Raw genomic sequence first — 20,723 nt, forward strand, 5'->3', positions numbered from 1 at the left:
TTGAAGATGTGGTGGGGGCATGGGTCGGTTGGAGATCCGGAATGGATGGAGTTCATCATGCGTATGGTTTCTTCGGTGCTGATTGGGGTCCAGGCGCGGAGAGTGGTGGTAGGGGGCTTCAGTTCGAAGGTAGGGGGAGAGGACAGGCGGTCATGTTGTCTGCGGTTGGGTTTTTTCCCCAGATTTTCTCGAGGGTGCGGCAGTTCTTTTTGGAGTTCTTAAGGTCGTCATTGAACCAGGAGGCTCTTTTGCTTTCTGGTCTGATGGGACGGTTTTTCAGGGGTGCTAGTACGTCAGCGCAGTGGGTGATCCATTGTGTGAGATTAAAGGCTGCTTGATTTGGGTCCGTAGATCTGGCGGGAGGGTTTTGGTTCAGTGATGAGGTAAGCTGGTCGAGGGTAATTTTGTTCCAGTTTCTGCGGGGAACCTGTTGTGGCTGGTGGTGGGTCGTTGTCTTTCTGAAGCTGAAGTGGACGCAGCTGTGGTCCGTCCAGTGGAGTCCTGTGGTGTGATTAAAGGAGATGTGTTTGCTGGAGGAGAAGATTGGGTCGAGCGTGTGTCCGGCGTAGTGGGTGGGGGTGTTCACCAGCTGTTTGAGTCCGAGATTGGCGAGGTTATCAAGCAGGGTGGTGGTGTTGTTGTCATTGTTATTCTCCAGGTGAAAGTTGAAGTCTCCTAGGAGAATGTAGTCCTCGGAAGGGAGGGCGTGTGGGCTGACAAGGTCGGCGATGTCTTCGCAAAATTGTGTACGGGGTCCTGGGGGTCTGTATATGAGGGTGCCTCTGAGTGTTGTCTTGGGGTCGGTGTGTATCTGGAAGTGGAGGTGTTCGGTGTCTCTGAGGGGGTCGTCGGAGCTGGTCGAGATGCGGATGTGTTCTTGTGGACGATCGCGATGCCTCCTCCTGTTTTGTTGATGTGGTCTCTTCGGATGATCTTGTATCCGTCCGGGATGGCTATGGCGATGTCGGGTGCTGATGAGGCGTTCATCCAGGTTTCCGTGAGAAAGGCGACGTCTGGAGTTGTGGTGTCAAGTAGGTTCCATAGTTCTATGGCGTGTCTGTGAACCGAGCGGGTGTTGAGCAGGATGCACTTCAGGTGGTTGTTGTTGGAGCTCTGTTTGGTGTTTGTGGTTGTAGTGTGGGTCCTGATGCAGCAGAACTTGCAGGATTGGCAGGTGAAGGGTCCATGGGTGTGTCCTGGGGTAGCTCGGTGGCAATCGGGGAGTCTACCGGTGTTGAGGGCATTGAGGGCTGCGGAGTCGTATGTTCTGCGGGGGGGATGGTCACCGCGGGGGCCAGGGGTTCTGGTGCTGGGCGCGGTCCAGGCGCGGACGGGCGTAGACTGGCTTACCTTTGGCGCGCCTGCTGCGCGTGAACGCTGCGCGTTTGCCACTCCGCCATAAGTGGAGAATGGAGGGGGGGGCGGAGCGAGGGAGGAGCAGCTGGGAGGCGGGAGCGCAGTGGGGAGTGGAGGAGCAGTGATGCAGGAGGGAACGGGGGTTGGGCTGAGCGGCGGCAGGGAGCGGGGTGGAGGGGCGCAGGGCACAACAACAGGAATACTACAACAGAAACCGAAACCGTAGAGGCACAGCGGCCAGCGGTGGTGGCAGCAATCAGGGGGCACAACAATCACAATACAGAGCAAGAACGAAACAGGCACAACAATTACGATACTGGGCAATATTTCAAAATATACAATTATGCACAAGACCAGATCCTTGGCGAGCTCAGGGGCGCAGCAGCTCAGGGGCACACCAGAGGCACAGCGGGCAGCGAAGGCGGCAACACTCGGGGGTCAGGCACGAGGCGGGTAGCTACCTAGCAAGTCACATTCCTAGCAAGGAATGCTCACCCTTAAAGGAGAAGATACAACAGATTCCTTTTCTCATATGGTTGAATCAAGATGTATTATTATTTCATACTCAGACATTTGTCTTTGTCCGCAAATTTTGTGGTAGATCTCATTATACCATGTACACTTACTACATATATCAAATCTCAATCAACCCGACATTGTGAAATATATAACATTAAAAAGACAAACTAAACACATGAATCATAAATAGCAGGTTGTCAACGCAGAGTTTCGGTGGACTTGACTCAATTTAACCCCCTTCTTGAGGGCAAGCTAATTTTAAAAACAATATGTTTCAATCTATAAAAAATATAAAAAAGCATATCAGACATCTGTACTCAAGGTCAAATACAGTATACACAAAACAGGAGACTGTCCTTAGCATCAAACAGTCAGTCAGCCAAAAAAGACTGTGCCTTTCATTTTCATTTATTCTATTAATCCAGAAAGAAATAATATTCACTCCCAGAGGTAAAAGTAACCCAATCATGACTCTATTGCAGATAGATATTCCTTCTATCAATTGCGAACCATTCCACTTCATTCATTCAATTTTAGTCACTCATGATCTTTGTGCAAACTCATTATAATAATGCGATACACTTACGTGCAGAGATACTCTTTGGGCATGTAAGTCTTACTAAGACTCTATAAATAGAAATCTCTAAAGTCATAGAGATCTCTCCGAAATAGAATATACTGGAGATTTCTTGCTTTTCTTTCTATGTTAAAAAAGATGTACATATCCCTATTAGTATCAAACAAAAACTTGGCTAAAGCTGCTGCAGACCAGCAAATCAAATAACAGGAAGTTCTGGGCAGAAATAAACAATATAGCAAATGACTCATTCCACCTTCATAATAAAAATATCCTAGCTGCAGATTGGATAGCCTATTTAAGTCAAAAACAACAAGCATGCAATTATGAAAACCTATCAGCAAGCCAAGCTCGTCCCGACAAATGATCACGTCAAAATAGATAACAAGGGTATCAAATATGTAGCCATGAACAAACACCAGCTCGCCTTGCAACAATCGGAAAACCTCTACGCTGAACCGTGTCTGAGGGTAATTGGATTCGAATCAACCAAGTTAAGACGGTCCTAAAAAAAACTTAGATCTAGTGGAGCACTAGGCCCAAACAGACTGCCAAACTAGCTCTTCAAACAAGATACAACTTTCTGGGTGGAATACTTTACACCACTGTTCAATTAAGCTTTCCAATCAAACATCATACCCGCATCATGGAGAAGCAGAGTTCTCCACCCGATATTCAAAGCTGGAAACCAGATCTGACCTGGCGAGCTATAGATTAATCATGCTCATTGACGTGGAAGCCAAAATATATGCATCAAATCTTCTCATTGAGCTCGAAGGTTGGGTCACCTCTAGCAAGATTCTTCCAATTTCTCAAACAGGTTTTAGACCTGGCTCTCTTGCGTCTATTGGCAAAAAATGGGGTATCAATATTTGCTCATACGAAGAGGAAGCCAAAAATAGGCTGCATAACTGTCTGTCAGAGCTATCTAATTGGATACATAGCCACTATTTGAAATTAAAAGCCGACAAATCAGAAATCCTTCTGTTCGGTGGATCCCAACAGCTTTGGGATAACACCTGGTGGCCTAATACTCTGGGCACTCCACCTAATCCAACCCTGACTGCTAGAAATCTGGGAGTTCATATTGACACTACTTTGTCTATGAAACATCATGTCACCACAATATGTGGCAAAGGCTTTGCTTTATTAAAAATGCTAAAACGCGTTTTCCCATGGATTCCTATCGAATGCAGACAGATCTTAGTCCAGTCATTACTGATAAGTAGGCTGGACTATGGCAATTTGCTGTTTGTTGGTATGGCAGATTATCTATTTACGAAACTACAACTTGTCCAGAATGCGGCAGCAAAAGCGGTCTGTAACAAGAAAAAATATGATTCTGCTAAGAACTGCTTGAGAGCTTTACACTGGCTACCCATGAGGCAAAGAGCATCTTTTAAAATGTTATGTATTGCTCATAAAACTCTGCATAAAACTGGTCCTAATATCCTGCAGAATAGAATCAAGCTTTATGCACCGGCTCGGAACTTGCGTTCACAATCTACAGCCAAAGCAGTCACTACACGAGTAAAAAGAGCCAGAATAGGCGGGCGCACTTTTTCGCACTTAGCCGCCAACATTTGGAATGATCTGCCAATAGATCTAAGGCTCACGCAATGTTATCCTACTTTTAGAAAAAAACTAAAGACAGGACTGTTCCCTAAAATAGAATAAAGATTAGCCTCTGGCATTTGCTCACAATTTACTGTTCAATCTTAGCGCCGTGATATCCTGCTAGGATGAATGTTGCGCTTTAGAAGCACTAATAACATAACATAACATGAGTACAATGTGTAACCTTCTAGCCCTGAACCTCCTCGGCGAAAAAGTGCAGCAAAAGCCCATCAAACTGTACACGTGTTTTGTTCATCTGAAAGCAGCATTCGACATGGTACCCAGAGAACTCCTGTGACAAAAGATGGAAAAATTGTGCTTCCCGCCACGACTACTACGGGCCATAGTCAACCTGTACTCTGCGACTTGGGTCCAGATAAAATTAGGAAATGGGGAAAGAACCACAGCGAGGATACCAACACACATCGGTTTAAAACAAGGATGCGTGCTAGCTCCCAGCCTTTTCAACATATTTACTGCCGATCTAGATAAAAGGCTTACAGAAGTTCAAAGCGACCCTCCGAACCTAGCTAACCGCCAAGCTCGAACCTTGCAGTACGCAGATAATATAGTCCTATGTAGCCAGACTCCAGTAGGCTTACAGCACCTGGTCACAAAGCTGTTGGAATACACAGAGGAGCTCGGTCTATCACTAAATTACAACAAAACCAAGGCACCAAAAAGGATGATAAACTACCTGAGGTATTGCTGGCGTGGGGAGTGATGGTTCAGGAAATACCGGGGCAGGCCTAACAATCCACACAGGCGTCACGAGAGGGGACGATTTCCAGCGGGGGGATGGCCCCAGCTAGGAGGGGAGAAATGTGGAGACCCAAAACGAGCATTGAGATACATGGACCTTTACTTAGATAGACCCGGCAGGGGGTGGAGGGTGGGGGGGGGTAGAGGGGGGTTGTTGGGGGGGATCTGGTGGGGTTAGGGTTAGTTTTGGTTAAGGTTAGTTTATATGACACGAAACAAGAGAACAAGAAGTAAACCATGACAGCTTGGAAAACCTTCATGGGACTGCATATAGGACTAAATTCCTGAGTTCATTGTTGGGCTGTTCTGCTGCCTCGGCGGAGGTGAAAATATGCTGTAATTTTTTTTTTTTTACATGAACGTGATATGCAGGTTGGAAAAACAACTAATAAAGAAATAGTAAAAAAAAAAAAGAAGAAGCCAATGGTTGAAAGGGGCAGACCCAAAGCCCACTCCATGTATATTGTAAGCAGTAGGTCTATTTTATACCTGTCCTGGCAAAAGCTAGACTTGAAATGTAAGTTAGCACTTGCCTGAAGAACATGCAGCTTCTTTCCGTTATGTCAGCTAGGCTGCAGAGGTGTGATAGTTCTGTTTTGGCATTCCTTCCTAGTCTGTGTTAGTATTTCATCCCCAGTCCACACACTGGCCTTCTTACCGTCCCTGAACAAATTCATCCCTGCCCACTGTCAGGGGGTCAAGGCTTACAAACCAGGAAAATACAAATGTCTGTCTGAATAAAGATGCAACATCTGCAAAACACCACATCTGATTTGGTATCGTTTTAGAGAAATCGTACATGGCCTTGGTTCTATATTGTTTTGAAATATGTATGTTTAAGCCTTGACAAAATAAAACATTTTGGTGTGACGTGAAGCAAAAAAAAACCCACAAAAAACCAAGGTAATCCGTTTCTCAGCAAATACCGGGTCCAATAGGAAAAAGTACAAGTGGGACGCAGCAGGGAACAGCATAGAGCAAAGTGGCTCCTACAAATATCTGGGAGTATTGGTTGATTCAAGATTTGCACTCAAAGAACATCTAATTAAAAGAAGAGCACAGGCAAGCAAATTACGCTTCACACTAAATACTCCAAAGCAGAAACTAAAGTGTCTATCAAACTCCCATTTATTAAAAGTTATTGCTGCCAAGTTCCTTCCAACTTTTACTTACTGCTCCAAATTACTTAAGGGCCAAGATGCAAAGTTTCTGAATCTCCATCAATCAAGCCTCTTTAAAGTAGTCTTTCGGATTCCGAAATTTATATCTCAAGCACAAGTGCACCTGGAATTCGGGTTATCAAACCAAATCCAGGTAAGGCAAGCAGCGATAATACAATTGTGCTGGAAACTAAGAGCAGCCCAAGAAGAGTCCTTGCTTGGGCATTGCTGGACGGAACTGAAGAACCAGCCAAAAGGGAAGAAAGACTGGCCAACAGCTCTGGAACAGGTATTAACTATGCTAAATCTGCACGAAGCCTGGAAAACAAACTATAGCTTCTCAGCGTAAAAAAAATACCAAACAATGCTGCAAAACAAAAAGCCTGGCTAATGGATAAAGCTGTCCTAACAAATAAAAAATACGGCTGTATGGTTTTATCTTTATATGAGATCCGGACACCACAGCCGTACCGTGTCCAACACATAACTCCATATGTTCAGCATTTTCTACTTTTGATTAGACTGGGAGCCTTTTGCTCAAAAGACCTGGTCCCAACATGGAAACAAACATGGCCGACCACCCAGTGCAGACTATGCGAACAGGCGGAAGAGACACTCGTACACCTTTTGTGTATTTGCCCAGCTGTGAACAATTTGAGACTGCATTTTCTACTCCATGCTTTTCATTCTCTTCAAGTCAGATCATGCTGACCAGCCGTAATGGCATTTTTAAGCCACACTTCTTGTAGGGCAACTAAATTCTTGCACCAAGTCAGCACATTATTCCATTATCATTTGCACTTTTGCACATTAATTCTAACTATGAAATTGAGGATGATTAGTATCCAGCACCAACCAGTACATAGTTTATATTTCTCTTGGCTTTGTAACTTTTTTTTATATTGAAAATGTAGATAGGAATGTTTGTCAAATTGATGATTTTAAGGGAAAATTGTTTTGTTTTTAACTAACTATACACAATAAAATAGTTTACTCCTGTGTCTTTTAGGGCCAGTATAGTTGGATGATCTTTTAGACTGTTGTTAAAAATCTTTTTATCTATTTGTTAAAAAGTAAAAGATTGGGAATAAACCCATGAACGTAATTGGGTTTGAGAATGTTATAAGCTAATGAAACAGTGTTCCTACACTCAAATCATTTTTAGGCATCGGAATAGGCAAAGATAGGACATGTATAAATACCTCATTCCTATCATCGAGTGAATCTGTCATTTCAAAATAACGAAGCAACAACAAACAGATGGAATGGGCACATATTAATAATAATAATAATAAAAGTGTAATTATGCCCTTGTGTAAAATAAATGTAGAAATTGTCACTTGATTTTGAATGCAAAATAATCTCCTGATAAGCAATTATAGCTGAAGAATTTATTGACTTAGCACATGATTTGGTAGGCAGAATACGGGGTGAACTATTTTTAGAATAGCAATGGGATAATTTTGTGAGTATAAAAACCGTCTGAGGAAGAGATGGAAAACAATCACTGATCCGGGTGCTATTTTTGAAATTATTATAGAGCCACCAAAGTGCACCCAAAGACACTGAATAGCCCGGAAAATACCAGGACAGTGGAATCTATATTCTAACTAAGGAACACAGTTCCTAGATTGATGATAGGAAACTGTGGATAGAAGTTCTGAAAGAATTTTGGGTTCAGAAGGGTAAGCGAATTTGTGCCTCCCTCTCGTCTATCAAAAAGCATTTAAATACTAATAGGGATATGTACTTCATTTTTTAAAATCGAAAGAATAGCAATAAATCTCCAGTATATTCTATTGTGGGGAGATCCTATGACTTTAGAGATTTCTATTTATGGAGTCACTGTAAGTGTATCACATTATTATAATGAGTTTGCACGAGGATCGTGAGTGACTAAGATTGAATGAATGAAGTGGAATGGTTAGCAATTGATAGAAGGAATATCTATCTGCGATAGTCATGAATGGGTTACTTTTAACTCTGTCAGTGAATAATATTTCTTTCTGGATTAATGAAATAAAGGCGAATGAAAGGCACAGTCTTTTCTGCTGACTGACTGTTTGATGCTAAGGTCAGCCTCCTGTTTTGTGTATACTATATGTGACATCGAGTACAGGTATCTGGTATGCTGTTTTATATTTTTTGTAGATCGAAACATATTGTTTTTAAAATTAGCTTGTCCTGAAGAAGGTGGTTAAATCAAGTCAAGTCCACCGAAGCGCTTCGTCAACAACCTGCTTTTTATGATTCATGTGTTTAATTTTTCTTTTTAATTTTATATTTTTCACAATGTTGAGTTGATTGAGATTTGATATATGTACTAAGTGTAAATGGTGCAATGAGATCTACCACAAAATTTGCGTATAAGACAAATGTCTGAGTATGAAATAATATTAGATCTTGATTCAGCCATATGAGAAAAGGAATCATCTATAACATCTTCTCTTTCATGTTATACAATTTTATCTCAATGACTTTGCATATGTACACATATATGTTTTGATATTTTAGCATTGTATGTTATTGCTGTAGTTGCAACAACATTTTTAATATTTCAACTGTCATAAAATAAGGCGATACTTTCTACAGAAAACAGGAGTGATTAGCATGATTTGAATGGGTAGGTATGAGTAGAAAGAAGTGGTCTCTGACACAAATATGAATTAGCACAGAGGGAAAAAGTTTTCTTGTAAGGTTATCAGTACCTGATTCCCTTTGTTACACAACGGGTTACTCTCCTTTCTTCAGAGCATTTACAAATCACCTAGCACTTGATGAATGAATGAGTGCATCCTTTTATATAGGGGCAGTTATTCTCTAGGGCTATGAGCTTATTTAAGCATGCAGGTAAACTAGAAAGTCAAAACACTAGAACATTTACTACAAATAGCAGCAGGTCCTGCCACAAAACTCCAGTGGTGGGGGGGGGAGGCGGGTAAAGAAGATATCATTTTTAAAAATGCCCATGTCCTGTTGCTGACGCGTTGGTGCTCCTTTTCTTTCCTGATGGTGTACCAGCAGTCTCTGGCACACCCGCACTGGCTCTCCACCTAATCCAGCGCTGCTCTCATAGCATGAGAGTGGCGCCAGGATTGGTCTGAGCGGCCTCGTTTGCCGCTTAGACAGTGCCTTAGTGCTTGTGGCGTTTGTCCAACCAAGATTTGCAACACAGCCGGGTTGGAGAAACCTAAGTGTGCATGTCTGGCTGGCCTAATACGGCCAGCCAAACTGACAAGTGCACTTTACAGAGCACACTACCCCCTCCTCTCTACCAAGTCTGGCCCCGCCCCGCCCCAATACTCCCTGGCTCAGTCGGTCGTCAGTAGAAAAAAAGTGATAATATTGCTATATTATTATTTTATTTTCCTCTGACTGACTCAGTGGGGTGACGCTCCTCCACCATTACGAAGGAGCCTCCTCTGACAAATAGCAACTCAATTTTTAACATGTCATTAGACTAAGTACGTCCACACTGCTCTAGCCAACTGAATGCTGCGCAGGAGGATTAACAAATATACCTAAATCACATTAACCAAATATATTCCTCCTTTTTCCCCAATTTTACTTTTATATTGCTTCATTCAAATGTGTGTTAATATACTTTTAAAATAAATTAAAAAATTAAATGCTGCACTGTGCCATTTTACATAACCACACTTCCACAATTGTCTAAAAGAGCAAAGCTTATTGGCTTTGTTACTGCTTAACTTACTTAAATTAGACCAATTTATCATATGAGCACTTTCATGTTTTCGATTGCACTGGCAAACTGATGTTGTGTTTCTAATCCATACAGATATTCAGGACGACAGCAGTTCAGCCCTGCCGGGAGGTACAAGGCAGACGGAATCTTGGAGACGGTGAGCTGTGCAACTATACTCTCAAAGTAACTTTTAAGCTCATGACTAACTAGGGAGAGGATATGTAGGCAAACAGCTAGAGCTGCTGACCTAGGAACCTGTGGACTCAGGTTTGCATCCCGGCCTCGGCTTTGGCTTCCCTTAGTTTGATTCTTCGCAAGTCACTTAATCTCACTTTCCTTAAAATGAGCATTATAATGAATGAATTGTATTTAGGTATTTCCGCCTTAGGGACTGATTACAAGCAAAGAAATTATTTAACGCCCCTGATAAATAATGATTCCACAGGGTTCGTCATTTATTAGGTGCAATAAATAATACCTATTATGAGTTCATGGGACTAACGTGGATTTTGGTGTTTAGTGCACCAAATTCTGCATTTTATTGTATGTACCGTATTTTTTCCTCTCTTAAATTTCAACGAAGGTTGAGCAATTCAATGTATCCAATAATTATCAGATGCGTTAAATGCCTACCAACTTCTAATTCCGACCCATGCGTAAACAGCATGGGTCAGAATTTTAAAAGGAACTCATGATCAGGCCCTTAATATACACAATCTTGTAGATTGTCTTCCATTCCCCCAGTGCTTAAATTGTAAAATAATGAGTGCCAGTGGCAAAAAGTCTTCTCACAAGCCCACAGCCAATGATATTAAATGTCAGCGGCCGAATACCAAGGATGTGTCCTCTTGCTTCAGCTCATGTCTCTTTAATGCAGTGCCAGACACTCCCTGCTCCTTTTTCTCACTCTTGCAAGATCTGTTTCTCTGTTTTTCTCTTTCTATGTTATCACTTTCTTGGTAAACATCTGAAATGGAAAAGTCAGTTCAGGCCCCCCCCCCCTCCCAAAAAAAAGTGATGGTGCCTGCCATCTGCAACCACCGGCTCAAATTAAGCACAGCATTCCCCTATCTAATGTACAGCACTCTGTTGCTTCAGAGCTAACTTATCGCTATATAAATGCCAATATGTAATGATTACAACCTATCATTGTCAAAGTTTTTGTAGTTTGGAATATTTGGTGTCTTGCGTGATGAGGATCATGGGTTAATTTTTTTATTTCTCAAAGAACAGCGTGCTATTTGCTGTAAAATACTGTCTCAATTACACCTTTCAACCACACCCCTCGGAAAGCTGAGCCACTGACCCAGCGCATCAAAACATTTTCCCAGGGAACCAGGAACTAAGGCGTTGGAAACCCAGTTTCATTTCAGACCAGATGCAAGTTGGCCCAGGTGCAGGGTTAATAACAGAACCTGCAGGGAAATGAACAAATTTTATGTACTTAATGTAAGTGGAAAAGCTCGTTTTAAAAGGACTATCCAGGATAACTCAAAATATCAATTGATTTCCAATAATATGTGTGCAAGCTTATTTGTGATTTTGTGGGTATGTGTATGTAATATGCTCAAGTCCTCCTTGAAGGTAGATCTTTGCTATAGAAAATACATAAAATAAAGTCAAAAGAAAAAAATGTGATGTAGTCTTGGTAAGTGTTTAGGTTTGGGTAATGACTGTTATCTTATCAGCCATCATATACGTGAAACTGAGTTACTTACATGTCCAGTCGCAAGAGAGTCGATAGCAGCCAGAAACGGTAAATAGGAAATCAGGGGATACAGGGAAACCCCTTTTTGGCCCTATGTTGATAGGTATTAACGTGTAATATAGCCTGAGTACAGAAATGTTAAGTTTTACGTTTGACTATGAGTAACCTTTTTCATCAAACACGAGAAAATGGCTTTTTTTTGTGTCATAATTTTTTATTGGAGTTCAAAGATAGGCAATTTCATAGGCTACAAAACAATATAATAAATATAAATCAGTATGTGACAAATTATATACACCTGTAATATATTAAGGAAGAGGAAAAAAGGAGGGAAAGGGGAAAAAGGAGAAGGGAAAAAGCTATATATAGGGAGGGAAAGAAAAGAGAATTCGAATTTCAGGAATCGCAAAGAAAGGGAGTCCACACCTGCTGGAATATTTGTTCTTGGTCTGGCTCTTTTGAGGCACTTTTACAAAACAGTTTGTATTGCTGCTAAGTTAAACATAACAATTGTTCCCAAAATATATATGGATGGATCCCAAAGTAAAACTGTTTTTTTAACCGTCCCCAGATAAACATGACAAGTGTTTTTGAAAGTATTCATTTTTTTTCTTGAAAAATAAATACGAGATTTATATTCTACTTAAACACCTCTATTTGGTTCCCAATTGCATACATCTAATCTTTTCCAGAGTAGCTCAGTTTCTTACCTTTATCTGAGGTTATAATCTGCTTCAGGGTTCCAGAATATTAGGGTTCCATTTAAATTGCTTGATTTAATTGTACTGCTCTCCTTCTTAAGTGTTTGGAAGTTTCTTCCTAATCATCCCTTCTTGGGACAGGGTACCATTATCCCCTCTGCTCTTTTTCCTGGTACTCCTCTGATGCCTCACTAGGTAAAATTGAAGGTGGGTTGAGCTTAAGTAATAGTATCTTTCTTCTACCTCACTTCTATTGGCAAAATGTTTCTCTGTCCTCTTTATCTCGTTTTTATTATGTAAATTGTTATTTGTCTTTCATTACTATCATTTCTTTCCATTCTCGTCTACCAAATCCGGTCCTTTCTCCTTCTGCTCCTTGCACGTATTTACTTCTTTCCTTGACTTTACCCCTGCCAAAGTCCTCTCTGCCTTTCATTTTGTATCTTATTTCTTCCCAGCGTATTTCCTTCTTTTTCACCATCTTCTCTCCTCACCTACTACCCTCTGTTCACTTCCTCTGTCAGTTGTTTCCTAATTTTGTTCTTAATTTCAAGACCTATCTCAGGCTGCCTTCGATGTGTAGATTAGCGGCTCAAGCAATTACCGGATTCTGAGAACATTCTTTATAGGATCGTCCTAGTCTTCCTTGCTACAGTGTTAGAGGGATACCATCTTTTATAAATCAATGGCTGGTTTGAGGGTTTTGTTTGTCATTGAATAGACAGCTAGTTTATAGCTAGCCATCGCATGATGACGCGCAATGAGATATGGGAAAACAGATAATAACCATTGGAGTTGAGAATATGGCCTGCATCCAAAGGTGTCTGAGCACAGCATAAGGCTATGCTCACTGGGATCTTTTGGGAGGGGTCATAATCACAGGCCTTGCAACCAGAGATAACTTGACAACGATGAAGGCCATGTCCAGAGGGTGTAGAGAGCTGACACCCAGATCTCAGAGAATATTGCTCAGTCAGCTCTAGGACTAAGTCTATTGAGCACAGGATGCACGATTGGCTACCTACAGCCTTTTGGGCACCCCATAAATGGGTTTGTGGCTCTGCAACCTTTAACGCTCAATCCAGGAACTCTTTGGGCGCAAAGGTGCTGCTAAGTGGCGTTTGGAGCTCAGGAGGCTTGAACAGCTTCACTGATATCATAACTAATATTGATGGTGATGTAATGTTATCAGTGACGTTGTTGATTATGTCGTTTGTTATGTCATCTATGACCGTGTGGGAGGTCAGGAACAGTATATTTTGGAGAGGTATCGGTTGTTTGTGGTTTTAGGTTTCAACCAGAACCATATTAGCTCTCCAACTGAAGAGATTTTGGGCGAATTTCCTAAAATTAAAGTATATGTACAAGTATAAGAAGAATATGCAGGAAGGGGGAGTGCAATAATGTGGCATTTGTGTACTGTAATAAGGATGGAAGTCAGATTGATCTACGTAGTTCGGAGAAGGTTTACAGAAACGTTGTTGCAATTAGATGGCATAAAAGTCATTTACTGACATTGTTTCAAATGTAAGGCATCACATATGGGGACAGTTTGTACCCTGAATAAATTCATGTGGTTTTCATTCAATTGTTTACGGTCTACCAAAATTAAACAATTAGAGGCATTGACTTGCTGTAGTGTGTCATTTGTTATTAAATGATGTGGGACTCATATGCAAAAACATTTCCTAGCTAATCATTCATAAATTTCATTGAATACATGTTATCTGTGGTCAAGCCTCCTCAACTTCTTCCTCTGCTTACCCTACAGCCAGTCATATTGAGACCAGAATAATACATTTGTGAGTTCCTAATGTGAATTGGGAATAGGTGGTACACAGTTGTTGTGAGGGTTACCTTTAATTCATTTGACCATTATCAGTTAGTACTTTCTGGGTGAGTTGATCATCGCATGTATACTGTGTTATGTTTTTACATGAAAAAATCATAAAAACATTTCCTGGTAACACTGGCTCCTTTGACACTGTTTTTAATTTAACTTAAAGTGATGCTCAATGCAGAACAGGGATCAAATCCAAATGTATTGACTTGAATAAGAAACTTTAAATGAAAGGGATGCGGGGAAAAGGTTGTATCCACTAAATCATATATTTAAACCGTGTTTGTCTTTTTTCAGATTTTATTGTATACATTAACCAAATATGAAGATCTGAAATGCTTTCTTCAGCAAAACATTCACCAGGTATGATCTTTGCTCCATCATCTTCTTCTACAATCTCAGCTTCCTTTTAACTTTTATCCTCCTGATCCTTCTTACTTCCAATATTGTCTCACTTATGTATGTTCAGTCAACCTATTCTTCTCACCCTATGCCCATAGATCCTGTTTCACTCCGATATATTTAACCCCTAGCCTTATCCTAATCCTCTTTCTTTTTAGGATGTAAACTTTAGACTTATTTTATTCTGTTGTTCTATGCATTGTTGCAGTATATAACCTCTCCTTATTCTACGTACAGCACACTAATACTCTTAGGTAGCAGATGTTTTATAACAAACATACATGAATACATCAATAATTTCCTACATATAAAGTCTGAACTGGGGATCTGAATCTGAAGAGCACATTTTATTTTCGGTTCAAAGTTAATGTTTTTTATTTCAGGAAATTCACACCCGAAGTCCGTTCTTAACATTGTGTAAATATAATTTTTTGCTTGCTTTAATGTATTTCAGTGCATCAAGAGTTTTGGAAGACTTTATGCAAAATAAGTGTGGCAATAGATAAAAAATAGTATCCTGATTTTGCCATTTAGTATGGCTTTCATTGATTGCAGCAATCTTGTAGAACTAAGATCACGTTTTTCGATGCGTAACTTTCTAAATAAAATAAAAACTGTCATTGAAACATATTCCAACATGTGGAGAGTTTCAGGTGACACTAATGTAGAACGCACAAGAATAGGTAAAATAAATAACTAAGGGCCCCTTTTGAGGCAATAATCGATGTTTTAACTACTGTGTGATGAGGTATTGTGGGCTAGCAGAATGAAGGTGCAAAACGGGAATCAACTCCATACAATCCATTCAGATCAATCTTTTTGTTATCGCAAAAGTATCCCTATGCAGATCATTCAGCATTCTAAGGGGGAAATTTACAAGCCCCTTGCGCCACTATTGCGTCATTTTTAACATGGGAAAAGTGACGCTAAAGTGGCGCAAGTGGCTTGTAAATCTGCCCCTAAATGTTTAAGGTAAAATATGGTTGTAATGGATCATGCACTTGCATAATTTGTATGATTTGAAGGTTTAAAATAATGCTGTAGAAAAGCTGCACAAGTTTTAAAAATGCTTCAGTCAATTTAAAGTGCAAACGTTTAAAGTCATCACCTGATCAAATATGTTTTCACTGCTATCTGCCATTGTTTAATGACGCTCAAAAACTTCAAAGTCATTATTCCACATAGTCTGCCTTTATTCCATCATTAAAATATTTCTCATTCACTGAAAGGGTTTCAAATTCAGGAGCCTCCAATTAATTGAGGCATTTAAACTTGAGTGAGTTTCTTGAAACAGCGTGGAACCCTAAAGAGATTTTCTTTTCCATGTTGTTTCAAGTCTTTAACTCTGTCTGTGGATCAATAAAGTCCTATTATACGTAAGTAATAGGTAAAATTAGTACGGGATTGATTTCTATAGGTTGCTTTATTAGAAAGTGCAAAAAAATCAGTTGTTGGACTTTTAAATAAATCCTAAAATTACTCTCTTGTTTTCATGCCTTAGGAAAAATGCAAGAGTTTATAGTTCGGGTCAACTCACATTAAATGCTAATATGTTCTCTTCTCACCTGTTCTGTGATTATTTTTTTTGTCTCCATCCTAATGTAAATGTAAATTGATACTAGTATTTTCATTGTGAATACATTTTTATTAGGATCTTTTCGTAGTTGGCCCACATGTCAAAAAAGTATTTTAGAAACATTTATGAAGTCTTACTGTGCTAAAGTATCAATTTAACAGCCCTAATTTTCCTAAAATAAATTTACTTTGGTATCTTTTACAGTTTGAAATTGGTCCTTTCGGATGTATTCTTCTCACTTTCTCCGTAGTCTTCTCAAGATCCTTTGGTTTGTAAGTATTCCCTCGTTGCATGTGTTTGTAGCCCGTCGAATGTGCTTAACCTGAAAATAATATTGATTGTATAATCCGAATAATGGTACTTGGTTTGTTCCATACACACTACTAGAAATAGTAAGATGCCGATTACCTTTCTCAGAAAACATTACCTCTCTGCGGTCAGAAGGTCCCACAGATTCTGGGCAACATGAACCTTGCTTCCATCTGCAAGCAAATTATTTCATTTCATTTCAAAAATCTTTATTTCGATCACAGATCATAAAAGATGCATAGCATTTATACACAATTAAAAACGAATTAAACACAATGTGATCCAGTGATTAAAACATTTTAAAAACAAGGGGTGCTGCGAAAACAGTATATAATTTTCGAGGAGTCTTTTATACAAGTCTTTTGACCAATCGGCTTCGGGTGAACCACATAGAGGTTAAAAATTTCGAGAGGGCAAAGACTACAGTGGGTGAGAGGTCTGTCTTTAAAACTCTGTAAGCAGGTTGAAAAGATCTAAAACCCAAGTTCCTTAGTAACGGGACTAACCAGTATTTCCTGCTCCTCTCATAGCCCTTGCAGAAGAAGACAACGTGAACATCATCCTCCTTCGGATGAGCACACACTGGGCAAGTTTCTATGGTGGAGCGGGATGACCAGGACACTGTAAATGATGCTAGGGGGAGGCTTCTGTATCTCCATTGTAAAAATAATTTCCTCGTTAATACAGGAGACATAGCGTCTAGAGTACTTTCGAGACAGTAGGAGTCTTTCGCTTTTAGGAACAGATGTGTCAGGGATCCTTCTCGAGTGGCGTCAATAGCTTTTGTGAGCATCAGTTCTTGGTATGCTCTCACAAGTACCTTTTTTGGAGTCTTTAGACAGGTGTTTGAAGGATCCGTCTATAGTTCCGGGTAGCCCATCTCCTCTAGCATTCCCTTGACGTAAATCATCCACGGGATCCTCTTGGCATTCCGTAACTCCAGGAATTCCTGTAGCTCCTCTCTATAGCTTATAAGATCTGGGCTACACCACAAACGCCTCCAAAATGTTAGGGGTTTAAGTCCTAGCTCTTCCGTTATTGGTCGAATTCCCAAGTCTAATCTAAGGGAAGTAGTGGAGTGCTCTGGGGGAGGGCAACGACCTGTCTCAGAAATTTGTTTTCAGTTGACTGTAATTTAGGGAGTTGAGAGTGTCCCCACAGCTCACCCCCATATGTGACACCGCACGGGCTTGAGTTTTGTAGATATGAATGATTGGGGTTAGTGGGCGATAGGAGGATTTATTCGCCAGACGCATAGTGCCACCCGCCAACTGAGCCAGTTTGATGGTCACTTTAGTCTGGTGAGACGTCCACGTTAGATGTTCATTTAAAGTAATCCCCAAGTATTCGATATTGTGCACACGTTCTAGTTGGACTGTGCCTAGCCTAGGTGGGGCTCGATTATGGGGGTTGGGATTCAAAATCATGAATTTAGTTTTCTGTGGGTTGATTTCCAAACCTCGTTCAGAGCAGAACTCTAGAAAACCATCCAAGATGCGTTGGATCCCCATAGGGGATTTAGACAGCAGCAGGGTGTCATCTGCAAACATAATTGCAGGCACCCTGCTGCCTGTCAACTTTGGGGCATCAGTGTTGGCAATCCTGTTTAGGTGGGCAACAACCCCGTTCACAAAGAGGCAAAACAGGGTCAGTGCAAGCACACAACCCTGTCTAACCCCTCTGCGAACGGGGAACCTTTCGGTTAACTTGCCACCTTTGCCACTCCTTATGCGGGCGTAGTTGTTATAGTGTAGTCTCATCAGGATTGCCAAAATATCACCAGGGACGTTCAGCTCTTCCATAACTCTCCACAGCCTCGCTCTGGGTACCAAATCGAAGGCGGCACGTAAGTCTACAAAAATAGTATACAGAGTGCCGCCCTCGATTACAGCTGTTCTCCAGTAGAGGAGATTTAGCCTGAACATTTGGTCTATAGTCGATACACCCTGCCTAAATCCTGCCTGATAGGGGGACAGGATGTCCATCTCTTCTATCCAGGCCTGAAGCCGATTCAGAATAAGTCTACCGAAGAGTTTTTGGGATATGTCGATAAGACTGATGGGACGATAGTTGGCAGGAAGCAGAGGGGATCCCTTTTTATAAATTGGGACCACCTCTGCTCCCATCCAAGTATCGGGTACCTCCATTCCCCCCAGAATGGCATTGAATATCAATGTAAGATAAGGTGCCCATATCCCTGGTTCCTGCTTAAACAAGTCCCCGGGCACCCCATCAAGCCCCGGGGCTTTTCCAGCAGCTAGGCCTTTAATGGCCTCCCTCACCTCTTTTTCAGTAAAAGGAACCGCTGTGGGACTAGATGTCTTTATGATACCAGCCCTATTTTGATCCCCTCCTCCCTCCGCATACAACGCCTCGAAGTGACTCTGCCATACCGTAGGGGCTATGTTAGGCTCTATTGCGGAGGATAAGTCCTCCGTGCCGTTAGCGACTACGCGCCAGAATTTGCGGGAATCTCTGGTTGTTAGTGCTCTAACGAGATTTTCCCAGTAATCATGGTCCCATTCCGCCCGCGCATTCTCCAGGAGGTTTTTGTACGATCTTCTCCTGGCACGGATTTCTTCCTTGCTAAGACGTCCCTTTATAGCAAGTAACAAATAGGCCTTGGCTTCCCTGCAAGCGACGTTATACCAAGACGTCTTGGGCGGAGGGCCTTTCCTTTTCCCTGAGGATGAGAACAGATCCTGCTCTAAGGTGTTGATGATGTCTGCGTGTATTTGTGCAAGCTTTCCTCTGCTGGCATCATCTTGCACCTCATTTCCTAACTGGAAGGCGCTCTCCAGAAATGGGATGATCCTTTCATATAACTGCAGTATTCTATCTAGACTATTGGCCAATTTCTCCCACTTGACTTTCCTCCGATTATTTTCAAGTAGGAGGCCCGCCTTATCTTTGTTCGTTCCGTGGGATGTATCCTCACCCCCAGGCAGGAAATAAGTCATTTCCAAGGCATTATGGTCACTGTCCGTTCTTTCAGTGACTTTGAAATCGACTATTGCTGGCCACATGAACAGTTTAACCATAATGTAGTCCAGTCAAGATTCGCTACCTGTTTTGTTATAGGTATGGATACTGGGTATGTCTGATTTGCAACGGCCGTTGCACGCCCTTAGACCTAGGTTGAGAGTGAGGGCAGTTATCTGCAAGGCCAAAGGAGTCCAGGCCCTTGGGGGTGGTGCCACCGTCTCAGGGACGAACCAGCATGAGTCTTCCTCGTAGGAAGGGCCATCGCGTAGTCCAGGCAGTGGTTCGTAATGAGAATTAAAATCACCTCCCACCAGGCAGGCGAGTTCACATGGAATGCCTTCTAAGAGCCCAGCTAATTCATCTATGGTGCCAGATTCTTTGTGCATTGGTACCGGCCTTGAATAAATGTTGATGACTAACAACTTCGTGGAGTCTGGCCACTCAAGTAAAACAGCCAATATGTCATCTGAGGCGGTCTCTAGACAGGTAGCTTGACAACCTAGGTCCGTTGCTACCCAGGTCGTGAGTCCTCCTGACGGCCTACCCCTTCCCCCCCATTTAGCGGCTTTGGAAAAAGAGGCAAAACCCGGAAATAATATTTCCTCACGTGCCCAAGTCTCTTGGAAAAGGAGTATATTTTTGGAGCTGATGTAAGAACCCCAATCTGTGCAATCTATTTTGTTGGCTAGGCCTGCCACGTTCCAAGATATCACTGTTATATGTGACAGTTGGGTAGTGGCTGGGCCTATAGAAAGGGAGTTGTTGGGGATAAGCTCAATGGGCGCCAGTTAGCTTGTGGGGGAGTAATTCGTACCCGAGGGCGTATTAGCGGGGGATGAAATAGGGTCCGTCATGCTTGGGACCTGACTAAGTTCAACTATATTGGATGCCTTAGTATATGTATCTGGGGCTGGGAGTGTATTGATCTCGATCGTGGGAGATACTTGTGGAACACTCCCCTCTTCAGCCACTTGTCAGTCTACCGTTTCTAGACTACTGTATCTATTGTGGGTAGATAGATAGGCTGGGTAATGTGTTCTGTGTGGCCCAGGGATTCCTCTCCTATAGCCACCACCCCGCCCCCTCCTCCTTGTAACAGTTTCCCAGCCAGCCTCATCCCCATAGAAAGGGAACTGCTCTATTAGTCTTCCCCTGTGTTGTGGGTGGACATTACTCTCCCTAGGGCAGTTTTCCCAGCCCTCCAGCAGCTCTTGGTGGTGCCCCCATCTGTGGTCCTCTAAGTTGTAAAGGCTTGAGGGGTAGAAAAATGAAAGAGGAAGTGGTTGAATATTACTGCCAAAATCCTCATCGGAAGCCCAGGTGCAGATGTATGCGGCTGTATTCGGGTCTCTGAAGGTGACCAGAATACAGTCTCCCCTGATGGATTTCCTAGTGTAACCCACCCACGTTGCCCTCCTAGCCATGGAGATATCACTAGTTGTTCCTCTCGGGAGTGGTCTATTTACAGAGAGCCAGTTAATGACTTTGTTCCTAAGTGAGGTTGT

At 41.9% G+C, this 20,723-nt stretch overlaps 1 protein-coding gene across 1 annotated transcript in view; it reads left to right on the forward strand.

Moving 5' to 3' along the window:
- Nucleotides 1-20,723, forward strand: part of MINDY4 (MINDY lysine 48 deubiquitinase 4) — a 718,486-nt gene that overhangs the window by 524,526 nt on the left and 173,237 nt on the right. The window contains exons 11-13 of the mRNA XM_086940895.1: nucleotides 9,791-9,854; nucleotides 14,244-14,309; nucleotides 16,129-16,196. Coding sequence (XP_086797021.1) covers nucleotides 9,791-9,854; nucleotides 14,244-14,309; nucleotides 16,129-16,196 — 198 coding nt within the window. The remainder of the gene's footprint in view (nucleotides 1-9,790; nucleotides 9,855-14,243; nucleotides 14,310-16,128; nucleotides 16,197-20,723) is intronic.

This window comes from Lissotriton vulgaris, chromosome 10 (assembly GCF_964263255.1).
Source record: "Lissotriton vulgaris chromosome 10, aLisVul1.2, whole genome shotgun sequence".
NCBI classification, from domain to species: Eukaryota; Metazoa; Chordata; class Amphibia; order Caudata; family Salamandridae; genus Lissotriton; species Lissotriton vulgaris.